Source organism: Molothrus ater, chromosome 3 (genome assembly GCF_012460135.2).
Source record: "Molothrus ater isolate BHLD 08-10-18 breed brown headed cowbird chromosome 3, BPBGC_Mater_1.1, whole genome shotgun sequence".
Classification (NCBI taxonomy): Eukaryota; Metazoa; Chordata; class Aves; order Passeriformes; family Icteridae; genus Molothrus; species Molothrus ater.
The window spans coordinates 36,420,539-36,439,195 of NC_050480.2; the positions used below are offsets into that span (position 1 = coordinate 36,420,539).

Consider the following 18,657-nt stretch of genomic DNA (forward strand, 5'->3'; position numbering starts at 1 on the left):
ATAATGTTAAAATTGAAACTATACTATGTAAGATACTTTTTTTAAAGAAAGGAATGAGGTATTCGCGCCTGAGACAGCAGCCACAGGACACCTAAATCTTTCAGAGAAAGAGAATTTATTGCTCCATTATCAGAAGAAACGAACTTCTTCCTGCCTCCCTCATTCCTGAAGATACCATCAGGATTAAGAGGAAGAAGTTGACACTGACCAGACAGGATCCTGTGTTTGAATGGAATTTATGCATAAGTGTATGAGATGTATGAATATGCAACAGGCTATTGCTTTTAAGGGTTAATCCTCTGTTAACGTGTGTCTTTTTTTGGGCTTATTTTGCCCAGAAAGAGGTACCTGGACTCTCCGTAATGCTTTGTTTTTATTGTCTCATATTGTCCTAAATCCTAATTGTCCAAATTTTTATTACTCTAATTATATTACTACTTTTATAACCATTCTATTACTATTAAACTTTTAAAATTCTAAAAACAAGTGATTGGCGTTTTTCACAGTGTGCAAACAGTTCAGATGCTGTGAGCCAAAAATCATAGGAGAAGGAAGGGAGGGATGTGATCACCAGGACAGAACTAGAGGAATTTTGAGGAAAATCACGTTCATGGCTGGAGCCTAGCTTTTAGTTTGAGTAATTTATATTTTTTAACCGGAAGGTGGAAGTCTGAGCGGGCTGTGCGTGCTGCATTGGCTCGCTCTTGCCTCTGAGCTCGGCCTGCTGCTCCGGCCTGGGCTCGCCTCGCCGCTGCCGGGGCTGCGCCGCGTCCTCCGGGCCGCCAGGGGGCGGGCCCTGCGCCGCGGGGAGCCGAGGTACTGGGCCCGGGGGGCGGCGGGGACGGCGGGGGGCGCGCCCGGCCCGGGCACGTGGCGGCCGCAGCGCCGCCCCCGGCCCGGCTGGGAGGCCCCTGCTGGGGTGCTGCTGAGCCGGGGTGCTGCCGAGCCGGGGTGCTGCTGAGCCGAGCCGGGGTGCTGCTGTGCTCAGGGCCGCTGTGCCTAGGGCCGGTGTGCCGTGGTGCTGCCGTGGTGCTGCAGTGCTCCCGCTGCGCCCCCGCTGTGCCCCCGCTGTGCCGGAGTGCTGCCGTGCCCGGGTGCTGCAGTGCCCCCGCTGCGCCCAGCTCGGTGCAGCGCCCGGCCCGTGGCGCTCGGCCGGCCCCGGGCTGGAGATGGGACGGGCTGGTGTGAGCAGAAATCCCTGTAAAGCCGAGGCCTTGCCAGGTGTGCTTCAGTCCGCGGGGCGGCACACAGAGAGGGCTGGCGAGCCAGTCGGGTGTAGCTTACGGGTACCGCCTGCTTCAGGATGGGCACCAGCATCCTCCCTTGCCGTTTGGGGGATGTTTAATGTTACACGCTGCCTCAAGGAGTACCTTGGTGGGAAGTGTTGTGAACATGGAAATACAATGAATAGGTTATTGTTTAAGCAGCTCAAAATATTTTTCATGCCAATCCATAGACAGGAAAATACTTCCTTAGACGGGAAAATACTTCCTTATCCTACTTATAGAGGATAAACTTGCCATGGGAAAAAAAAAATCAACCTGAAAATAAGAAAGCTTCAAACTCACAGGGCATTGCAGTCCTGGGGTGACTTAAGGGAATAAACAAGATAATTTATTTTCAGCTGGCTCTTGATCATTTTCTTAAGTAGATTATATGATAGTGAGTGAACAATAGCCGGGCTTGGACTATGATCCAGGAACTTGCTTCTAGCTCTGTTAATTACTCGTCACTCCATCTTCGACTGGGGCTGCAGTTCTTATGTTTTTTACCTCATGCTGCTTTTTCTTTACCCTAGGACATCCTGTCTCTCAGACTGAATTACCAGCAAAGGATGGAGAATATCCTGGCTAGCTTGTGTGGGACCAGCCCAGAAGATCCACTCCCTCTGTGGGTTCATGGCAGCGTTGGCCATTGCTTTAACCAGCTGACACTAAGCGTGATTCCTCATGTGATCCTTGCAGTGGTCAGTGCCTGCTTCCTTGGCACTCCGAGGTATGACAACTGACTCGTCTGGCTCTTGATTGCTATGCAGGACTGGAGGTGGAGTGGAAAGGCTGGAAATTGTATCTCCCTATCACGTGCTGAATATGTAATTAGGGAAGGACACAATATTATAATGCTATTATATTTGTCAGCATCCATTTAAATTCAGTGTACAGAAAGGAATGCAGAAAGAATAGAGAGGATTGTAGGCATAAAATCACAGAAAGTAATTAGAAACTTTTTCAGTGAGTGAGGACTGGGGAAACTGGGAGTATTCTGGTAGAGGATATAAATCCAAGGTGGCATAGAAGATATATATAAGGCAATAAGAGTTTGGAGAAATGCAGAATTTTTTTTCTGTTTACCCTCTTCTGAAATTCCTAAACATGACAACATTCACTGATACTGAAAGGCCACAAAGAATCCAGTGATAATGAAGTATTTTGATGGGCAATAGATTATAGACCTTACAAGCACAGCATCACTGAAACTCACAGTGATGAAAATAATGTTTCTAGAAAAAATATCTGACAAAGAAATCAAGGATGTGATGCAGGGAATTTCATCATCCAAAATTTGTGTTAAAGAGGTTAAATATACTTTTTCTTGCATTAATCCTCAAGGATTGGAGTCTGACCTGACCACAAAATATCATAGTTTGCAAACAAATGTCTGTAAAGAAATGCTTTTCTTTGGTAGCATCTAAATCTCTGGTGTTGACCAAAGAGTGGGCTATATTGACCTGATGTAGTTTAGCAATGCTTACAGTCAGAAAAAGTTACAGATCTAGGGAGGTGTATCCAGAAGGTTAAGTAGGAGTGGATGTATAAACATGGGGAAGAGGAGAGAAAGAAAGGACAGTACTGACGGAGAGGTAGAGGAATTCCAACTGTAATTTATTTCACTGCTCTTTCCTCCTCAAGGTCTGGCTCTGGTGTGCCTTGCAGGCCAAGCTGGGGGTGGAGAATCGCTACCTCCTTCATACTTGCTGGCTTGTTCCTTGCTGACACCATCCCAGCCACCATTTCCCAGCAGGAGCTGGGCCCCGTGTACCTGGAAGTGCTGGCCAATGGCACCGCTGCCCTGGCATGGCTGGTGCACGGCTTCGCTCTTCTCATGCTCCACAGATCCATTCACGGCTTTACCAGGGGCCCTGCAGCCCTGGTTCTCCTCACTCTCTTACCCCTACCTTCCTCCATCATCACCCTGCTGTGGTACTGCCAGAGGGGGACAGCTTGGTCCCCTGCCCACCCCGGTGCCTCCGCCAGGTTCACCATTCTGTGTCTGCAGCTGGCCTCTCTGCTTGCCTATGTGGTCAGCTACCTCTTCCCCACTGCTGCCAGGCAAGACTTCCTCTCCATCAATCGTTCCTGGCAAGAGGACCAGCCCGTCTCAGAGCCAGGGATCCCAGTGCCTGACCAGCAGAGAGTGGCAGAGGATGGTGAGAGCTGGCTCTCCCGCTTCTTTTACACCTGGATGAACCCCCTTATGAAGCGTGGCTACCAGCAGAAGCTGAACCAGCCACAGGACGTCTATGTGCTTCCTCACCAGCTCCAGGCTGCCAGGGTCTGCGACCGGTTCTACTCTTGCTGGCAGAAGAAGGCAGCTTTTCAGCAAGCAGAGGAGGAGACAGAGTCTCTTACCAGCCCAATCATTGCTGGAGGTGATGGGAGCAGTGGTGCTCCAGACAGTCCACACCATGCCCAGAAAGCTGTGCGCCTCCTGTCAGTCCTTCACGCGGCCTTTGGGTTTCGTTTCTACACCCTTGGACTTCTCAAGCTAGCTGACAGTCTGCTGGATTTTTCAGGTCCTCTGCTGCTGAACTTGCTGGTGAACTTCATGGAGTCACGGCAGGAGCCCTTGAGCCATGGGATTCTGTATGCCCTTGGGCTCTTTGCTGGCTCCTTCCTGGGCGCTCTCCTGCGGAGCCAGTTCAGGTATGAGATGAACAAGGTGGCTCTGATGGTGCGGGCTGCCGTCATCTCCGCCATCTACCGCAAGGCTCTGCGCGTCAGCAGCACCAGCCTTGCCCGCTTCACTGTGGGGGAAATTGTCAACTTCATGAGCACGGACACCGATAGGTTGGTCAACTTCTGCTACAGCTTCCATGAGTTGTGGAGCCTGCCTGTCCAGCTTGCCATTACCCTCTACCTCCTGTACCAGCAAGTGGGGATAGCCTTCCTGGGAGGCATGGCCCTGGCACTGCTGCTAGTGCCCATCAACAAGATCATAGCTAACCGCATCATGGTGAACAACGAGGAGATGCTGAAACACAAGGATACACGAGTCAAGGTGGGTGAGGGGCAGGGGTGTCTCTCTGAGTTTGTAATTTCTCCCTGTTTGTCCCAGAACATTGGCTTCTTGCCACTTAGTCATGGTCCAAAGCAGATTAATTGAATCACAGCTGTTGAGAAAAATGCCAGAAGGGGCACACACACAGACACACACATACACACATACACACACACACACACACACACACACACACACACACACTTTGGTCAAAAGTGTTTCAGGGTGATGTAGTTTCACCTCCCATAAGATCATGAACCTTTAATGCTTGTCTTGTCCCCTGGGCTAATTTAGGTTCCCTTGCAAGTTTCTTTTCTCTGTGTAGTAAAGGTCAGACTCCCAATGACTTCCTCTAGGTTTGCATCCATCCTATTGCTCCAGTGATGCCATCAGTGATGAAGTGGCTTTCAGTCTGGAGAAGGGCAATGATCATGGATGTAATTTTATATGGCTCAAGGCTTGGCACTCTCAGTCATCTTTTCCACTGCTTTTCTCCTATTTGCAGTGCCATCTCTCCTCTCCACATTTGATTCCCACCTTTTAGCATTGTATCTCTAATTTGAGGGGACAGCAGTTTCACTCATGCTTTGAAGCATGAAACTTATGTCAACTCCCTGCCAGAACTGTTGGCAGCTTTGAAAATACATATTTTCCCAACAGTAGGTGCATCTACTGGAGTTGTATCTGATGATGCTGAACTTTCTCCAACTGTTGTAAGACTGGTTTGCTGAATAAAGTCTCTTGTTAGTCTTCTTTAATGTTGGGCAGAGACACAGTCAGCTTGCTCTACATATGCTGACCTGAGAACAGAAATGAGAGGACTGCATCCTGCAGGGACACCAGAGTTCTGGAAATGAGCCAGCCAGGCTCTGGATACAGACCAGCTGTGTCAGGGCAGGACCAGTCCCGAGAGTCAGATGTTATCTCAAGGCACTGTCAAGTCAGCACAAGTGAATAGTATCCAGGCTGGAGCTAGCAATTCCACACATCCCTTCACCTGTGTTGTTTATCTTTCACTTGGAAAGTAGTGCAATATTTTGCCTTTTTCTTGGTTGTGCACAGCATGGGTGGATGAAGAAGCTGGTGGGATGGATGAGCACAAAGTTTCCAATAGTTGTCACTTAGGTTTATGCCTTTGTTAGCAATAGATGGTTCCTGACATCTCTAGCTTGACCCTTAGCAGGAGACAGCTGCACACCCAGGCACAGCCCAGGTTGGCTGGGCACTGTTTGCCTGATGTTCTTTTCTTGTTGCCTGCAGCTAATGACAGAGTTCCTGTGTGGCATTCGGGTGATCAAGTTTTACGCCTGGGAGCAGCACTTCAGCACCAGGATAAAATCCTGCCGGGCTAAAGAGCTGCAGAAGCTGCGGGCCATCAGTTACCTGGATGCTTTGTGTGTGTACATGTGGGCAGCACTCCCTGTTGTTATCTCCATTGCCATCTTTGTCACCTATGTCCTGTTGGGTCACCAGCTCACTGCCACAAAGGTGAGTAGGTAGGAGGGAGAGCTCCAAACTTGTGCAGAACACAGTCTATGCTGGAACTGCAATGCTGAGGCATCTTCTCTGGGAAATAAACCCAGCCCATGTCTCTCCACAGCTCTTCAGGCTCTCGCTGGTGAAGCTGTTTGGAGGATACAGGGGAGGTGCTAGCTCGAGCTCATGGCTGTTTGCTTACCCATGCAGGTGTTCACAGCATTGGCCCTTGTTGGGATGCTTATTCTACCCCTTAACAGCTTCCCATGGGTGCTGAATGGGATCTTGGAGGCCAAAGTTTCCCTGGATCGAATCCAGCAATTCTTTGAACTCATGGACCAGGACCTGGAAGCTTATTATGCCCTAGGTAATGGTTAAGGAATCTGAGCTATCAGCAGACATTCAGAGCAGAGAGCTGAGGTGCAAGGCCCAGGGGCAGTGCTGGAGGGCAGCTGGCTGTCACCCTGTGATTCAGGATGTTCAGTTGGGTAGAGGCAGAGTGGATACATTTCTCTTAATTTCTGTGGAAAGCAGGAGATAAGGCTATAACATTCCACTTTACCAACCATAAGCCACTGCTTGTCCCAACAGAGCCATTAATGTCCAAGTAGAACAAGCAGCTCTGTCCTCTGACCAAAGCTCTTCTGACACTGAAGCCACCAACAAATATGGCTTCACATGGCAGAAAGGCTTGAGTGGCTGCCCCTCTCCTAAGCCATATTAGCTCCCTTTCCTTCTTTCATTGCCTTTGGCCAGCTCCCTGCCATTCTTTTACCTTCAGCAATAATAAAACCAGGTTATGTCATTACAGTGTCTCCCTGACAGCCACATGTGTCTGGTGTGAGCTGGAGACAGAAGGGTTGGAAGAAGGGATGTATAAGTTTAAGGACAAGTCAGTAGGCAAGAGTCTCATTCTGTTGTTGGGTTAGGGGCATCATGCAGTGCCTCATCCATGGTCTCTGCATTTGGGAACAAAGCTGATGATATTTGTGATGCCAGGTGCCTTTAATTTTCTGGTATTCTCATAGCAATGCTTTGCTGTTCGGGTTTTCACTTGTAGATAGCCCTTCAGATCCTGCTACTGCCATGGAGATGCAATGTGCAGACTTCTCATGGGTGCCAGCTGAGGAGGAGAGCACCAGGCAGCCCTCATCCACAGGCACTCTGCAACTGCACATCGAGAACCTGTCAGTGAGAAAGGTGAGCAAGGACATGGGAGGTAATAGAGAAAAATGCATTCGAGAAAAAATACTGGAAACTAGAAATAATGGAGCAGAGATGGCATGTTTTCCTCAGTCTAGGAGCTGTGCATCAAAATCTTCTCTAGGTCAAGCGGCACAGGACACTGAAAGGCTGAAAGGCACTAGAGAGCATCCATGCCTTACAGACAGGAGATTAACTAGTTCTCTCTGCTTTCTACTATTGCTGCTGGAGACAACTGGACAGGGAACAGAGCAGGGCTCTAGAGTTAACACTCCTTGCAAATCTGTGTCCTGTCATATCAGGAGTCTGACAACTGTACCCAGCTGCACTGCTGAACATGAGATGGTCCTAGCAGTCAGCTTCCTTACAGCCTACGTGTGGCTCAAGAAATCTGGACAAGCTACCCTGCATTAGCACATCAGGTTGCTTCTTTTCCTTTCCCTTTGCAGGGAATGCTCCTGGGTGTTGTTGGGAAGGTTGGCTCTGGCAAAAGCTCTCTGCTTGCAGCCATCACTGGAGAGCTCATTAAGTAAGTAGCCTAAAGAGTTTTCCCTGCCTGGTCCCTCCGTGTGGGAATTGTCCAGTGCTATCCCGACTTGTGGGTAATTTGGATCTGCCAGCTGTTTTTCTTTGTTGCCCTTTGTGCCCACTTCTGTTGTGCTTGCAGACAAGGTGGACGAGTGTATGTTTGTGACCTGGAGCAAGGATTTGGTCTGGCCACACAGGAGCCTTGGATACAGTTTACCACTGTGCGCAAAAACATCCTTTTTGGGCGGGAATATGATGCCAGGCTGTTCGAGGAGGTGCTGGAGGCCTGTGCCCTCTCTGAGGACCTAAATGTGAGTGCCTAGGCTGGAAACCTGCCTGGGCCTTCTTGGCAGGCTTTTACATCCATCCTGAGCCTCATGGGATCAGTGTTTATTGTTTCAGACTGCTGCTCCAATGTCCCATCACACAGTGTTGCTCTGATTACCAAGCCCACACCATTCCTAGTGTGCCCATACTTCTTTAAGGTGTGAAGTCAGTCTTGTAGCACTTTGGGTGGTTTCTTCTGCTGCTGAGCCAAAAGCTTTTCATGCTGGGGAAAGGAGTTGTTCTTGCAGAGCTGATGACTGTTGTGTTTTTCAGGCAGAACCTATCAGCAGCTGATGCTTTTTTGGGGGGAGGATCAGAAGCAACTTCTTTGGGGTTTTGAAGGGCTAAGTCAGTGCTCTTGACATATATTCTAAATTTGAGGTTTATGACTGTATTAGCCAGTAAACCTGGCTGTACATATGGTATATATAGGAATCTAGCCTTCTCCCAGTTTATAAGCTAATTTCTGATTTTCTGAAGTACCAAGCTTTAGCAGCTCCTGTTTATTTTGGCTGGAGCTATGAATATTCTGTAAAGGCATGATTTTTATTTGAGATTTTGTAAAATACACCTATGCTACCAAACTGAGAGGAAACTTATTTCCAGGTACTGAAAATTGGTAGTTTTTACTGCAATGCTGTTTGTAAGGACCCTGACATAATTTTGTTGCAGACACAGCCCTTGTTCTCACAGAAAATTACTGTGAACAATTACCTTGGACCAGAAGTTGCTCTCAATAGGTAGTTAAGATGTGACCACCCTGTTCTGGAGTGTAAGAGATTTGTGTTGCATAAATAAACCTTGCCAGTTTATTTATGCACTGTAGAACCAGTGCATAGATTGTTGCATTGTTTAATTGTTGGTAAGGTGTCAGCCTTAGAAATTACTGCCAGAGACTGGAAAAGGGCCCATGTATCCTGGTTTTGAGTCCCCAGCAGTTTCTTGTCCCTTTCTAAATTTTTTTCTTGAATATTTCAGATTTTACCAGCAGGTGACCAGACAGAGGTGGGTGAAAATGGTGTGACACTCAGTGGGGGACAGAAGGCTCGAATAGCCCTTGCCAGAGCTGTTTACCAGGTAAATAACAAGGGCATTATTGTGTGGCAGATCTTGCCAAGTCAAATATAAAGAGTCTGGAAGCACTCAGCTATACAGTTCTGGCAGCATGTCTTTAAAGCACATTGTGCTAGCCTAAAGGTGCTGCCACACAGAGACGCTTGAACTTTTCTGTACAGCACTGCCTGCTCCAGCAGGGCCAGCAGCTGTATCCTTTTTTCTTTTGTTCCCCTCCCAGGAGAAAGAACTTTACCTCCTTGATGATCCTCTGGCTGCTGTTGATGCAGATGTAGCCAAACATATTATGTGGAAATGCATTTTCGGAGTTCTCAAACATAAGACCAGGGTCCTTTGCACTCACAGGACAGAGTTTTTGGAGAAGGCCGATGCCTTGTTGCTGATGGACAATGGCAGGATAGTTAAGACAGGTACACTGTCTTCTCAGGCATTCACTTGTGCCTGTGTCTTGGAATGGCTTGAGGGGACTAGGATTGACTAGTGGGGAGTCCAGTGATAAAAGAGCACACTGAGAACACTGCATGTATGCAAAGATGGGGCGCAAGAGGATGTGCAGATGTATGGATGAAACAGGACAGCCCTAGATGTGGGGAGCTGATAAGGCAGAAAGAGTAACAGGTTGAATGGAGCGGAGCCTTCAATGGTACAGTTGCTGTACAACATAGGGAATATTATGAGGGAACAAAACTGGGTCATTTCAGAGCAAGAGGCTGTGGGAGGGTGGAAAGTTGTCACCCGCTCCTCACAGATGCTGAAGAATTTGCATGTCTCTCTCTGCAGGCACACCAGCTGATATCCTGCCACTTGTTGAAGCCTTCCCCAAGTTCAAGGATACAGACAAGGGGGATAAGGATAAAGGTCTGTTCCTAATGAGCTTAAGGGTAGCTGGGGCAGCACAGCTGACCTTCCAGACAGAACCTGTACCTGATGGCTTTAGAGCAGAACTCCCATCATCTTGTTCTGCTGTGGCAGTGCTGATATGTGGGTGGTGTATACACAGAAGGACAGAAGGCCCACATATCATTGGGTATTGGTCTGGAGCAGTATTTGAACCTCTTGTTCCACTTGTAGTCCAGTTTTGGATGAAGAACTGCCAGGGTTGGCGCACCTGTCTTGAAAGAGGAGAGAGGAGGGGAAAAAAAGTGTCCCTCATAGTTTAGACTTGCTCTGTTCACATTTAGGAACAGCTGCAGGAAGAATTTAACACTGAACTGACCTTTACTTTTGCATCTATACCCACAGCCCCTAATAATCAGGGACAGGAAGAGGCCATAAAGACAGAGGCAGAAGAACCAACCCAAAACCATAATCTCATCCACAAGGAGGAAGAGAAGAAAGAAGGGGCGGTGGCTTTTCAGGTGTACAAGGCCTATTGGATGGCAATGGGCAGCTGCTTAGCAATATCAATCCTCTTCTCACTGTTCCTGATGCAAGGTGAGGCAGTGACCCAGCAGCACATCTCTCTTTAGACACTCCTCTCCTCTTGTCTCATTCCCTGGCTGCATGGAGTCCAGAAGGAAAGATGCCAGGGCTTTGAACACTCACCTCTGTAGCAGAGCGGTGTTGCTGCTGCCCTCAAGGCTGTTCACTTGCTCCTGCTCTGCTACTGACAGGGCAAAGACTGTACTGGGCAGTGAGACTATGCAAAAGTTGTCCAGCAGCTTCCCCTTCAGCTTCATATTTGCTGATTCAGAAGCAGAATTTCTCTTTACATAGTCTGTCTTTCTCTGCAGCATCCAGAAATATCTCGGATTGGTGGCTGTCATACTGGATCTCCAGCATATCCCAGACAGCAAATACCTCTGTGATGGCCTGCTCAGCTTCCCTGCCTTCCCCAGAGCTGCTTCTCTTCTCCACTGCTGGGCTTGTGTAAGTAAATATGGTCCAGAGGTACCAAAGGGAGCAGGAAATGTCCTTAAGTGCATTTTGGGTGAAGATCCTGGAGAGCAGGGATAGATAAATTGACTACTTCACCTCAGGGGATGTGTGTGGCTGCCTTGACAAACAGAATCAAAATCCCTGACCTGATAATGTGCCAGAAAGGCTTCTGTCTGGGGCTGATGGAAGACCCCTAGCTGCATAGTAATCAGAGTATTTGTCCCAACATGCCAAAGGTGTGTAACAGGAGTATCAGGCTAAAGTATCCTGATTTCCCCTGGAGTATGCTCTTTGGGTTCTCGTGCCCTGTCTGTAAGTTTACTGTCAGGAGGATGTTGGCAGATTCGTAATCTTCCTCCTTTTTTCCAGTTCCCCCATTCAAGATCTGGACAAGACCCCAGCCCCTCCCAATGGCTCAGTGGATGTGGATTTCTACCTGATAGTTTATGGGAGCATTGCAGGGGCCAATTCCCTGTTCACCATTATTCGGGCGTTCCTCTTTGCTTATGGTGCTCTCCGGGCTGCCTCTGTCATTCACGACCGCCTGCTCCAAAGGGTTCTAAAGGTAATGGGCACAAAGTCCAGAGCAGCTCTGAGGCTCCTGCAAGCTGCCATTCTTCTCATAGCTGGGAGTACGGGTGTGGGAGATAGATTAAGGTTTCTGTTGGTATTGGCTGGTAGGACTGTATTCCAAAGGGCTGCACCACAGCCAGCACAAGGGGCCAATGAGCGGGGTTCAAAATGTGTCCTGTTCATTCCATGGAAGGATGATTTATGGCTCCCACCTGCATCTGTTCACTCATTAGCCTTAGATGTATAGCCAGTCAAGTCCAAGTAACTTTTACAGGATGGTGAGTTCAGGTTTAGATGAGATTGGAAGGAGTTATTAAGCAAGATCTGGGGCTGATGTTGGCATATGTCAGTTAACTTTATGTTTTTGGCTTCCTTGGGTCCTCAGGCTAGAGTTAGGATTAGGAGATTGGAAGTTCAGATTAGAGGCTAGATTTGCCTTGCTGCTGTTGGGCCATCGTGGTGTCTGAGTGCCTGCTTTCTCAGTAGCTGTCAGCCATTCGATACAGAAGGAGTGCTTCCTTTTTCCATGCAAACAGTATGTGAGTTGTTTGGCTGCCAGTGGATGCTGGCTTTGGAGGCTGAGGTAAGGAAGTGGGTTGTGGTGGCCACCTCCTTGTGGCCTTATCTGCTCCCCTTGGTGCTGCTCTCCTGCACACTGTTCTGTGGTTGGATCTCACAGCACCTGACTGGCTCTTACTGTCTGATTCCCTTACTGCCAGGCCACAGTCACCTTCTTTGACAGCACACCAACAGGCCGCATCCTGAACCGCTTCTCCTCAGACCTGTACTGTGTGGATGACAGCCTGCCATTCATCCTCAACATCTTCCTAGCCAACATCTATGGGCTCTTGGGCATGCTGGTGATAATGACCTATGGCCTCCCTTGGATTGGTCTGGTCTTGCTCCCTCTGGCTGTAGTCTACTTCTTCATCCAGCGCTATTACCGATTCACATCGCGGGAGCTGAAGCGCCTGCACAGCATCACCCTGTCTCCCATTTACACCCACTTCTCAGAGACCCTCTCGGGACTGAGCACCATCAGAGCCATGCGGGCAACAAAGAGGTGAGCAGGGAGCACAAGCACCCAGAGAGACAGAGCTCAGAGCCAAGGCCTTCCTCTTGTGGGGCTGGTTATAGGATGGCCGAAATGCCCTTTGTTCAGGGCAGCAGGAGATGAATTTGAGTGATGCAAACCTCTGTTGTGTGCCTGACAGGTTTGAGTTGGAGAATCAGCTGCATCTGGAGCAGAACCAGCGCTGTCTCTTTGCCAGCAAAACAGTGATGGAGTGGCTGGACATCCGCTTGCAGATGATTGGGGTTGCTGTGGTTACTGCTATAGCAGGGATTGCCATCATCCAGCACCAGAAGCAGCTGGGAAATCCAGGTAGGCTGCCAGGGACTGATCTATGTCCACTCCTAGGCTGTGCCCAAGGGGTTCCTCCACTCCCAGCCCAGAGCTACACATTTTCCTACACTGGGGTAAGATCCAGAGCTCCTGCTTCCTTGCTAGCAAGTCACCCACAGTGTTGTGCTTCCATTCCTGTCTCTGCTCCTGTGTGTCCCCAACCTCAAGTGTGACCCTAAGACTTCAGAGTTGTGACTTTTCCTTTTTTTTTTTTTGTCTGCCCAGGTGTCAGCTCCTCCCCTGCCACTAACATTCTTGCTTATGCTTTTGTCCTCACAGGACTTGTGGGCCTGGCACTCTCATATGCCCTGTCTGTCACACACCTGCTCTCAGGCCTCATTGACAGTTTCACTCACACAGAAATGATGATGGTGAGTGTGGAGCGGACAGAGGAGTACACCACAGACATCCCTATGGAGCCTCAGGATAAATTTGTCCAGGTAAAAGCTCAAATGTGTTCTCAGGAGCCCATCTTCTGGCTCTTTGCCCTGCACTTGCCCCCCAGGGAGATCACAGGGTTCCAGTGAATGGGTGGAGGGCCGTCACCACAGAAACCACCTTGACCACTCATCTTTTACTAGTGTATTTCCTGGGGAGGCTGAATCTCTGGCAGGAACTGGTGAAGGTGGGAGTGATGGGAAGGAGTAGGGAAGCAGAACGAGTGCTAGATACAAGCTGTGATGGAAGAACAAGCCTAGGAGTGGGCTGGAGGTAGGACTGGGCTGTGTGTTGGTTCTTCTCAGAAGCCAAGCAACCATCTAAAGGGAAGGGTGGGGCTTGGACTGTGGGGAGGTGATGCTGAAGATGACAATCAATCATTATCACACCCTTTCTTACCTGTGTATCCCTCTTAGGTTTCTGCTGACTGGCCAAGCAAGGGGCTTGTGGAGTTCCAGCAGGTGGTCCTGGCATACAGACCAGGCTTGCCTAATGCACTTGATGGCGTGAGCTTCACTATTTACCCTGGAGAGAAGCTGGGCATTGTGGGTCGCACAGGCTCTGGGAAATCCACCCTTTTCTTGGCCCTTTTCCGTATGGTGGAGATGAAATCAGGCCAGATTCTCCTTGATGGTGTTGACAGCCAGCTAGTGGGCTTGGAGGAGCTGAGGTATGGCTGAGCAGAGTGAAGGGTAGCTGATGGTGGCTGAGAGCTGTCAGTGGCTGGATGTCAAAGTAAAGAGTGAGGAGCAAAGGACTCACTGTTGTGGCCCCCTCTTCTCTGATTGTGGCAGCTTTTTATGAGTCTCTCTGTTGTTGCTCGACGGTTGTGCTAAGGAAACCAGGCTGAATATGTGACCCATGTCTCTGTGCCTCTAAGATTCATAGCAAACTAAGACATTGTAGCCATATTTCTCTTCACAGAGAAAAGCAAGGCACAATTCTTCCCAAGAAAATTCTTATCTCATTTGCTGTGCCTGTGTTTGTGCAAAAGTAGAATACAACATGAAGATTGTTTATGCAAAGTCATGGTGTTTTGTTTCCTTGGGCTATCAGGGCCGAGAGTGTGTGTGTGTGTGTGTGTGTGTTGGTACTGTCGGGTGACAGTCACGAGATTCAGTACAGTGTGTGCAGTTGAGTGCTTGGCAGATTCAGTTTTAGATGTATAGAATAATATAGCATAAAAAAGTAATAAATTAACCTTCTAATATCAATAAAGTCAGATACATCATTCTCTCCCCTCGTCGGGGCCATCACAACATTGCTCTAAGACACCCCATGAAAAAAGAAGTAGCAGATCTTTGCTTTTCTGCAGAACCTATCCCATGAGCCCTCAGCTTTTGTTTGCTTGCTTGCAGATCTAGGCTGGCCATCATCCCTCAGGATCCGTTTTTGTTCAGTGGCTCAATCAGAGAAAACCTGGATCCCCAGGGAAAACGGACGGATGCTGAGCTCCGCGAGGTGCTGGAGCAGTGCCACCTGTGGGATGCTGTTACTCAGATGGGTGAGATGGAAACCAGCAAGAAGCAGCTGATGAGTGCGGACTCTGCAAGAGGAGGGAAGGGCTTAGCTCAGGCAGGGAGCTGAGGTGGATGCAGTAGGGAATGGGTTTAGGCAAGGTTAGAACCAGTGTGGGAGCAGGTCTGTGGGACCCTGGTGGCATTACCTGACATTTGGAGGCAAATGGACTGGCAGGTGATGGATTGGGTGGCAGAAGTTTGCTGATGAAATCAGGCCTCAGTGGGTGTTAGAGGAGCAGCTGAGAGATAAACCCTGCCTTAGTTCTAAGGGAACTGTGCCAGATGTTGCTCATGTCTAAGTGTAAAGGCTCCAGTTCCTGAGGCCTGGGCCTGAGCAGAATTGGGATTTTGTGTGTTACTGGGAAAACCTTGGACTGGTGGAGCTGTCTGGGGCCCTGTGTAGGTGATGCAGGTGACTGCTGATCTTGATCCCTGCAGGTGGACTGGACAGCGAGCTGGGAGAGAGGGGAAGGAGTCTGTCTGTGGGACAGAGGCAGCTGGTGTGTCTGGCCAGAGCCCTCCTGACGCAGGCCAAGGTGAGTGCCCTGCCCCCGTCGCAGCAAGGGGGAGGGTGACCTGCTGGTGGCTGCCTGGGGACACCAGAGGAGAGTGGCAGAGTTGGAGGTGTAATGGGAACAGATATCCCGTGCTAACTTCTCAGGCTATCTCTAGCCAGGGAGGGGGGCTCTGCTGTGGTGCCTGGGAGCTGCCTTCACTCTGTGTCCCTGGCAGGTGCTGTGCATCGATGAGGCCACAGCCAGCGTGGATCAGAAGACAGACCAGCTGCTGCAGCAGACCATCCGCCAGCGCTTCGCTGACAAAACTGTTCTGACAATTGCCCACAGGTATGGAAGAACCTCGGTGCCTAAATCATCCTGCCACTCTCAGGGAGAGGTGGCTTCACATGCCATGCCTGGGCCTCAAGCTGAGCATGGAGGTCTCTGTGATAAAGTTTTTTATGTGCCAAAGCTTGATCTTGCCTTTTGCCTTTTCTGCTGGGTGCTGGAACAACTGGATGTGAAAAGAGGAAAATGTGTACCCAGAAGTTGGTGTCAGCAAAAGGCAAAATGAAGCATCATATCACAGATTTCTCTTCCTGGGCACTGCCTGCTGGTAGGGCAGGTGAATCGTTCCTTGTGGTTCTGCCACATGAGGGCGAGGAGTAATGGAGAACTATCCTATGGAAAGGGGCGATGTGGAGACAGGGGAGGAGCCGGTGTCCCTGGCTCAGTAGAGGGCAGTGCAGGACAGCCAGCAGCAAAGGGCTGCAGCCAGCTCCTGGATGGTTCTGTCTTCTGAGTTTTAGTTCTAGCCTGCACCTTATGCCAGTGAGATAGACACTGCCCAGGCAGGACAGGACAACAGTGATTGCCTCCCATCAGAGAGATTAGGAGTAGAATCAGTGGATGGATGCAGCCAGAGGGAGGAGGGCAAAACATGAATACTGCAGAGAAGGGATGGATGAGCATTAGGTGGTGTTCTCTGCTCTTACTCTTGCCAAGTGGAGGAGCGTTTGGAGGAGGGTTATGCAATTGTATGGAGGGTGTTTTCAAAGCACAGAGGTTACCACAAAAATAAAAATCAAATGAGCAGATGGCAGAGGCTGGTGTCCTGCTGCACAGGAGTGGGAGTGATGGATGACAGGCAGGGTGGGCTGGGCCTGGCAAGTGAATCAAGTGGGTCTTGTTAAATACATTATGTAGGAGGGAGGCAGGAGGGGTGTGAAGGGAATGTGGTTCCTACTCTAGGGATGTTAGGCATAAATAAAGTAGAAGTGCAAGGGCACTGTGGGCTGAGGTGTATGTTTGGGTTGGGTGTGGGGAGGCCACCTTTGATGGGGGAGTAATTAAAGAGGAGAAACAGCAGAGGAAGGAGTGGCAGAAGGCAAAGCAGCAAGACTGAGTTGAAGATGGCCCCAGCCCCTTTTCCACTGGGATGAAGAGCAATGGGGGAGAGCAGTAAGGAGAGAGAGGTGATGATGGGGTTGTTTTGTATCCATGGTTTTTCCATGCCATTCAGCTTTGGGTAAAATCCAGGATGGGAGGTGACTCTGGACTTGTCTCTTTCCCCTCCAAGTAATTTCTAGTACTGCAGCCTGCACTCTCTTGGAGATGAAGGTGTAACCAGAGTCGTGAACTCCATAATGCCTTTTACCTGCTCAAATCCTGTGTAGTGTCTTCCTTGTGATTTGCAGCTTCACAGGGCTGTTGTTTCACACTGAATGATGCACGACTGTGCAAAAACATTCCTGCTGTCCTGTGTTCCCTATCCAGAGCCAGAGGTTGCTGCTCTGCTGGCAGTCTGGGCAGACCTAGGCACATATCTGTGCAGTGGGTCCTGTGGTTGGCTGTCTGGCAAGTACAAATCTGGTGGTGGTGGTAGTATAAGCAAAGGTGCTAGACTGCAGAGGAATAACAGCTGATGCACAATTTCTGCTGCCCTTGGGAGGTGGCAGGTGAGGAAATGTTGGGGCAAATAAAGCAACTCATTAACCCCTGCGGGGATTGAGACATTTTGTGCAACCCCAGAATCAGGCATGCCCTGAGCTTCCCCCCACAGAACTTCCCTCTGTGCTCCTGGTGCCCTGCCATGCCCAGCAGCTGGAAGGCATCACTGTGCTCTCCTAAGAGGTGCTGCACTTCAGCAGTGAGCAGAGGCTCTCTGGGGAGCTGCACTGCACTGTGGCCTTGAGCGCAGAGGGAGATCCTGCACAGCTCCTGATGCTGGCCATGTCTTGGGCTGCCCTTAACAGCAGGGGAAGCAGTATCCAGAGCTTCTCCTCAGATCCAACCAACGTGTGTCCTGGCATTTGTTGTCCACAGGCTGAACACCATCCTGGACTCGGACCGTGTGCTGGTGATGCAGGCTGGGAGAGTGGCAGAGCTGGATTCACCCGCCCGCCTCAGCCAGAAAGATGGCTCCTTGTTCCAGCACCTCCTGCACAGCAGGCAGCAATGATCTCCCTCCTGGGCTCAGCCCAGGCAGCCCTTCCAGCTGGGTGCCTGGCATTCCTCACACCTCAGACACCAGCCCTGGCCCTGCAGGGCCAGGAGCTGCTGAGGTGAGGGAGGGGCTTATTCCTGCCTGCAGGCAGCAGTTGTGTGTCCTCAGGGACAGGAGCATGGCACTGTGGCCTTTCCTTTAATAGGGAAGATGTGGCCTGCTGTTCACTGTTATGCAAGCCTGGTTGGTGGGATCCTGCTCCCCTCCAAGGCTTCCCTTTGAGATCACAGAGGGATTTTCTACTCACTGAAGAATCAGTAACTCCTAGTTTGAGACTTGGTCTGATGTATGCAATGTAAAATAAAGTGGTAATATCCTTGTGAAGCTGTTGATTCAGGTCCTTGGCCCTTTTCCTCACCAGACACTTATTTCCTTATGAGATACAAGAGTGGTGCCCTCTCTACATGAAGACAGCCCTACCTACCTCTGCTATTCCCAGAAGGCTTTTCCAAGCCCAGAAGGTTGCACCCAGGGACCTTGCTACTTTTCCTCTGGTTTTCAGTGGAGAAGGCCTTTCCCTGGAGGGGCTAGAATGCAATTGCATTAAAGGCTTCTAAGGCTAGTTTATTTGAAGACCACTCCCTCAAGGGAAATTCTCTATCCCTCCTGCCCTGCTCCCCGCTGCACAAAACCCACAGCTGCTTTCAGTTTTAGGATCTTGCTTTTGCCATAGGCACCTGGGACTCCTTCTTCCCAACACTGTTAAGGAAATGCCTAGCCCACACCTTTGCTATGCTGTTCAAGGGTAGGTGCCATTCGTTTCCCTGAAGCTGTAGGAGCCATCCCCATCCCTGCAGATGGAGAATAAGGCAGGACAACTCCTGTGCCACAGTCTGGGTTTGCATTCTTGAGGGAAGTGATGGAGATACTCAGCAAGTTGCTGAGCAACCTGATCTACTTGGATCTGCTGAGAGCAGGAGGTTGGTGTTCAGAGGTCCCTTGCAACCTAAATTG

At 49.8% G+C, this 18,657-nt stretch overlaps 1 protein-coding gene across 1 annotated transcript; it reads left to right on the top strand.

Annotated features, from left to right (window-relative positions):
* The first annotated feature begins 1,073 nt into the window (after positions 1–1,073).
* ABCC10 (ATP binding cassette subfamily C member 10) lies at positions 1,074–18,027 on the top strand. The gene is made up of 22 exons (XM_036380750.2): positions 1,074–1,221; positions 1,799–1,995; positions 2,910–4,278; positions 5,539–5,766; positions 5,965–6,121; positions 6,815–6,954; positions 7,407–7,486; positions 7,625–7,796; positions 8,791–8,889; positions 9,107–9,296; positions 9,667–9,744; positions 10,129–10,320; positions 10,620–10,755; positions 11,134–11,329; positions 12,057–12,400; positions 12,552–12,721; positions 13,022–13,182; positions 13,597–13,850; positions 14,539–14,684; positions 15,139–15,236; positions 15,433–15,545; positions 17,523–18,027. Exons 2-22 carry the CDS (start codon positions 1,835–1,837, stop codon positions 17,656–17,658), a joined length of 4,620 nt encoding a protein of 1,539 aa, XP_036236643.1. The 5' UTR covers positions 1,074–1,221; positions 1,799–1,834; the 3' UTR covers positions 17,659–18,027.
* The last annotated feature ends 630 nt before the right edge of the window (positions 18,028–18,657 follow it).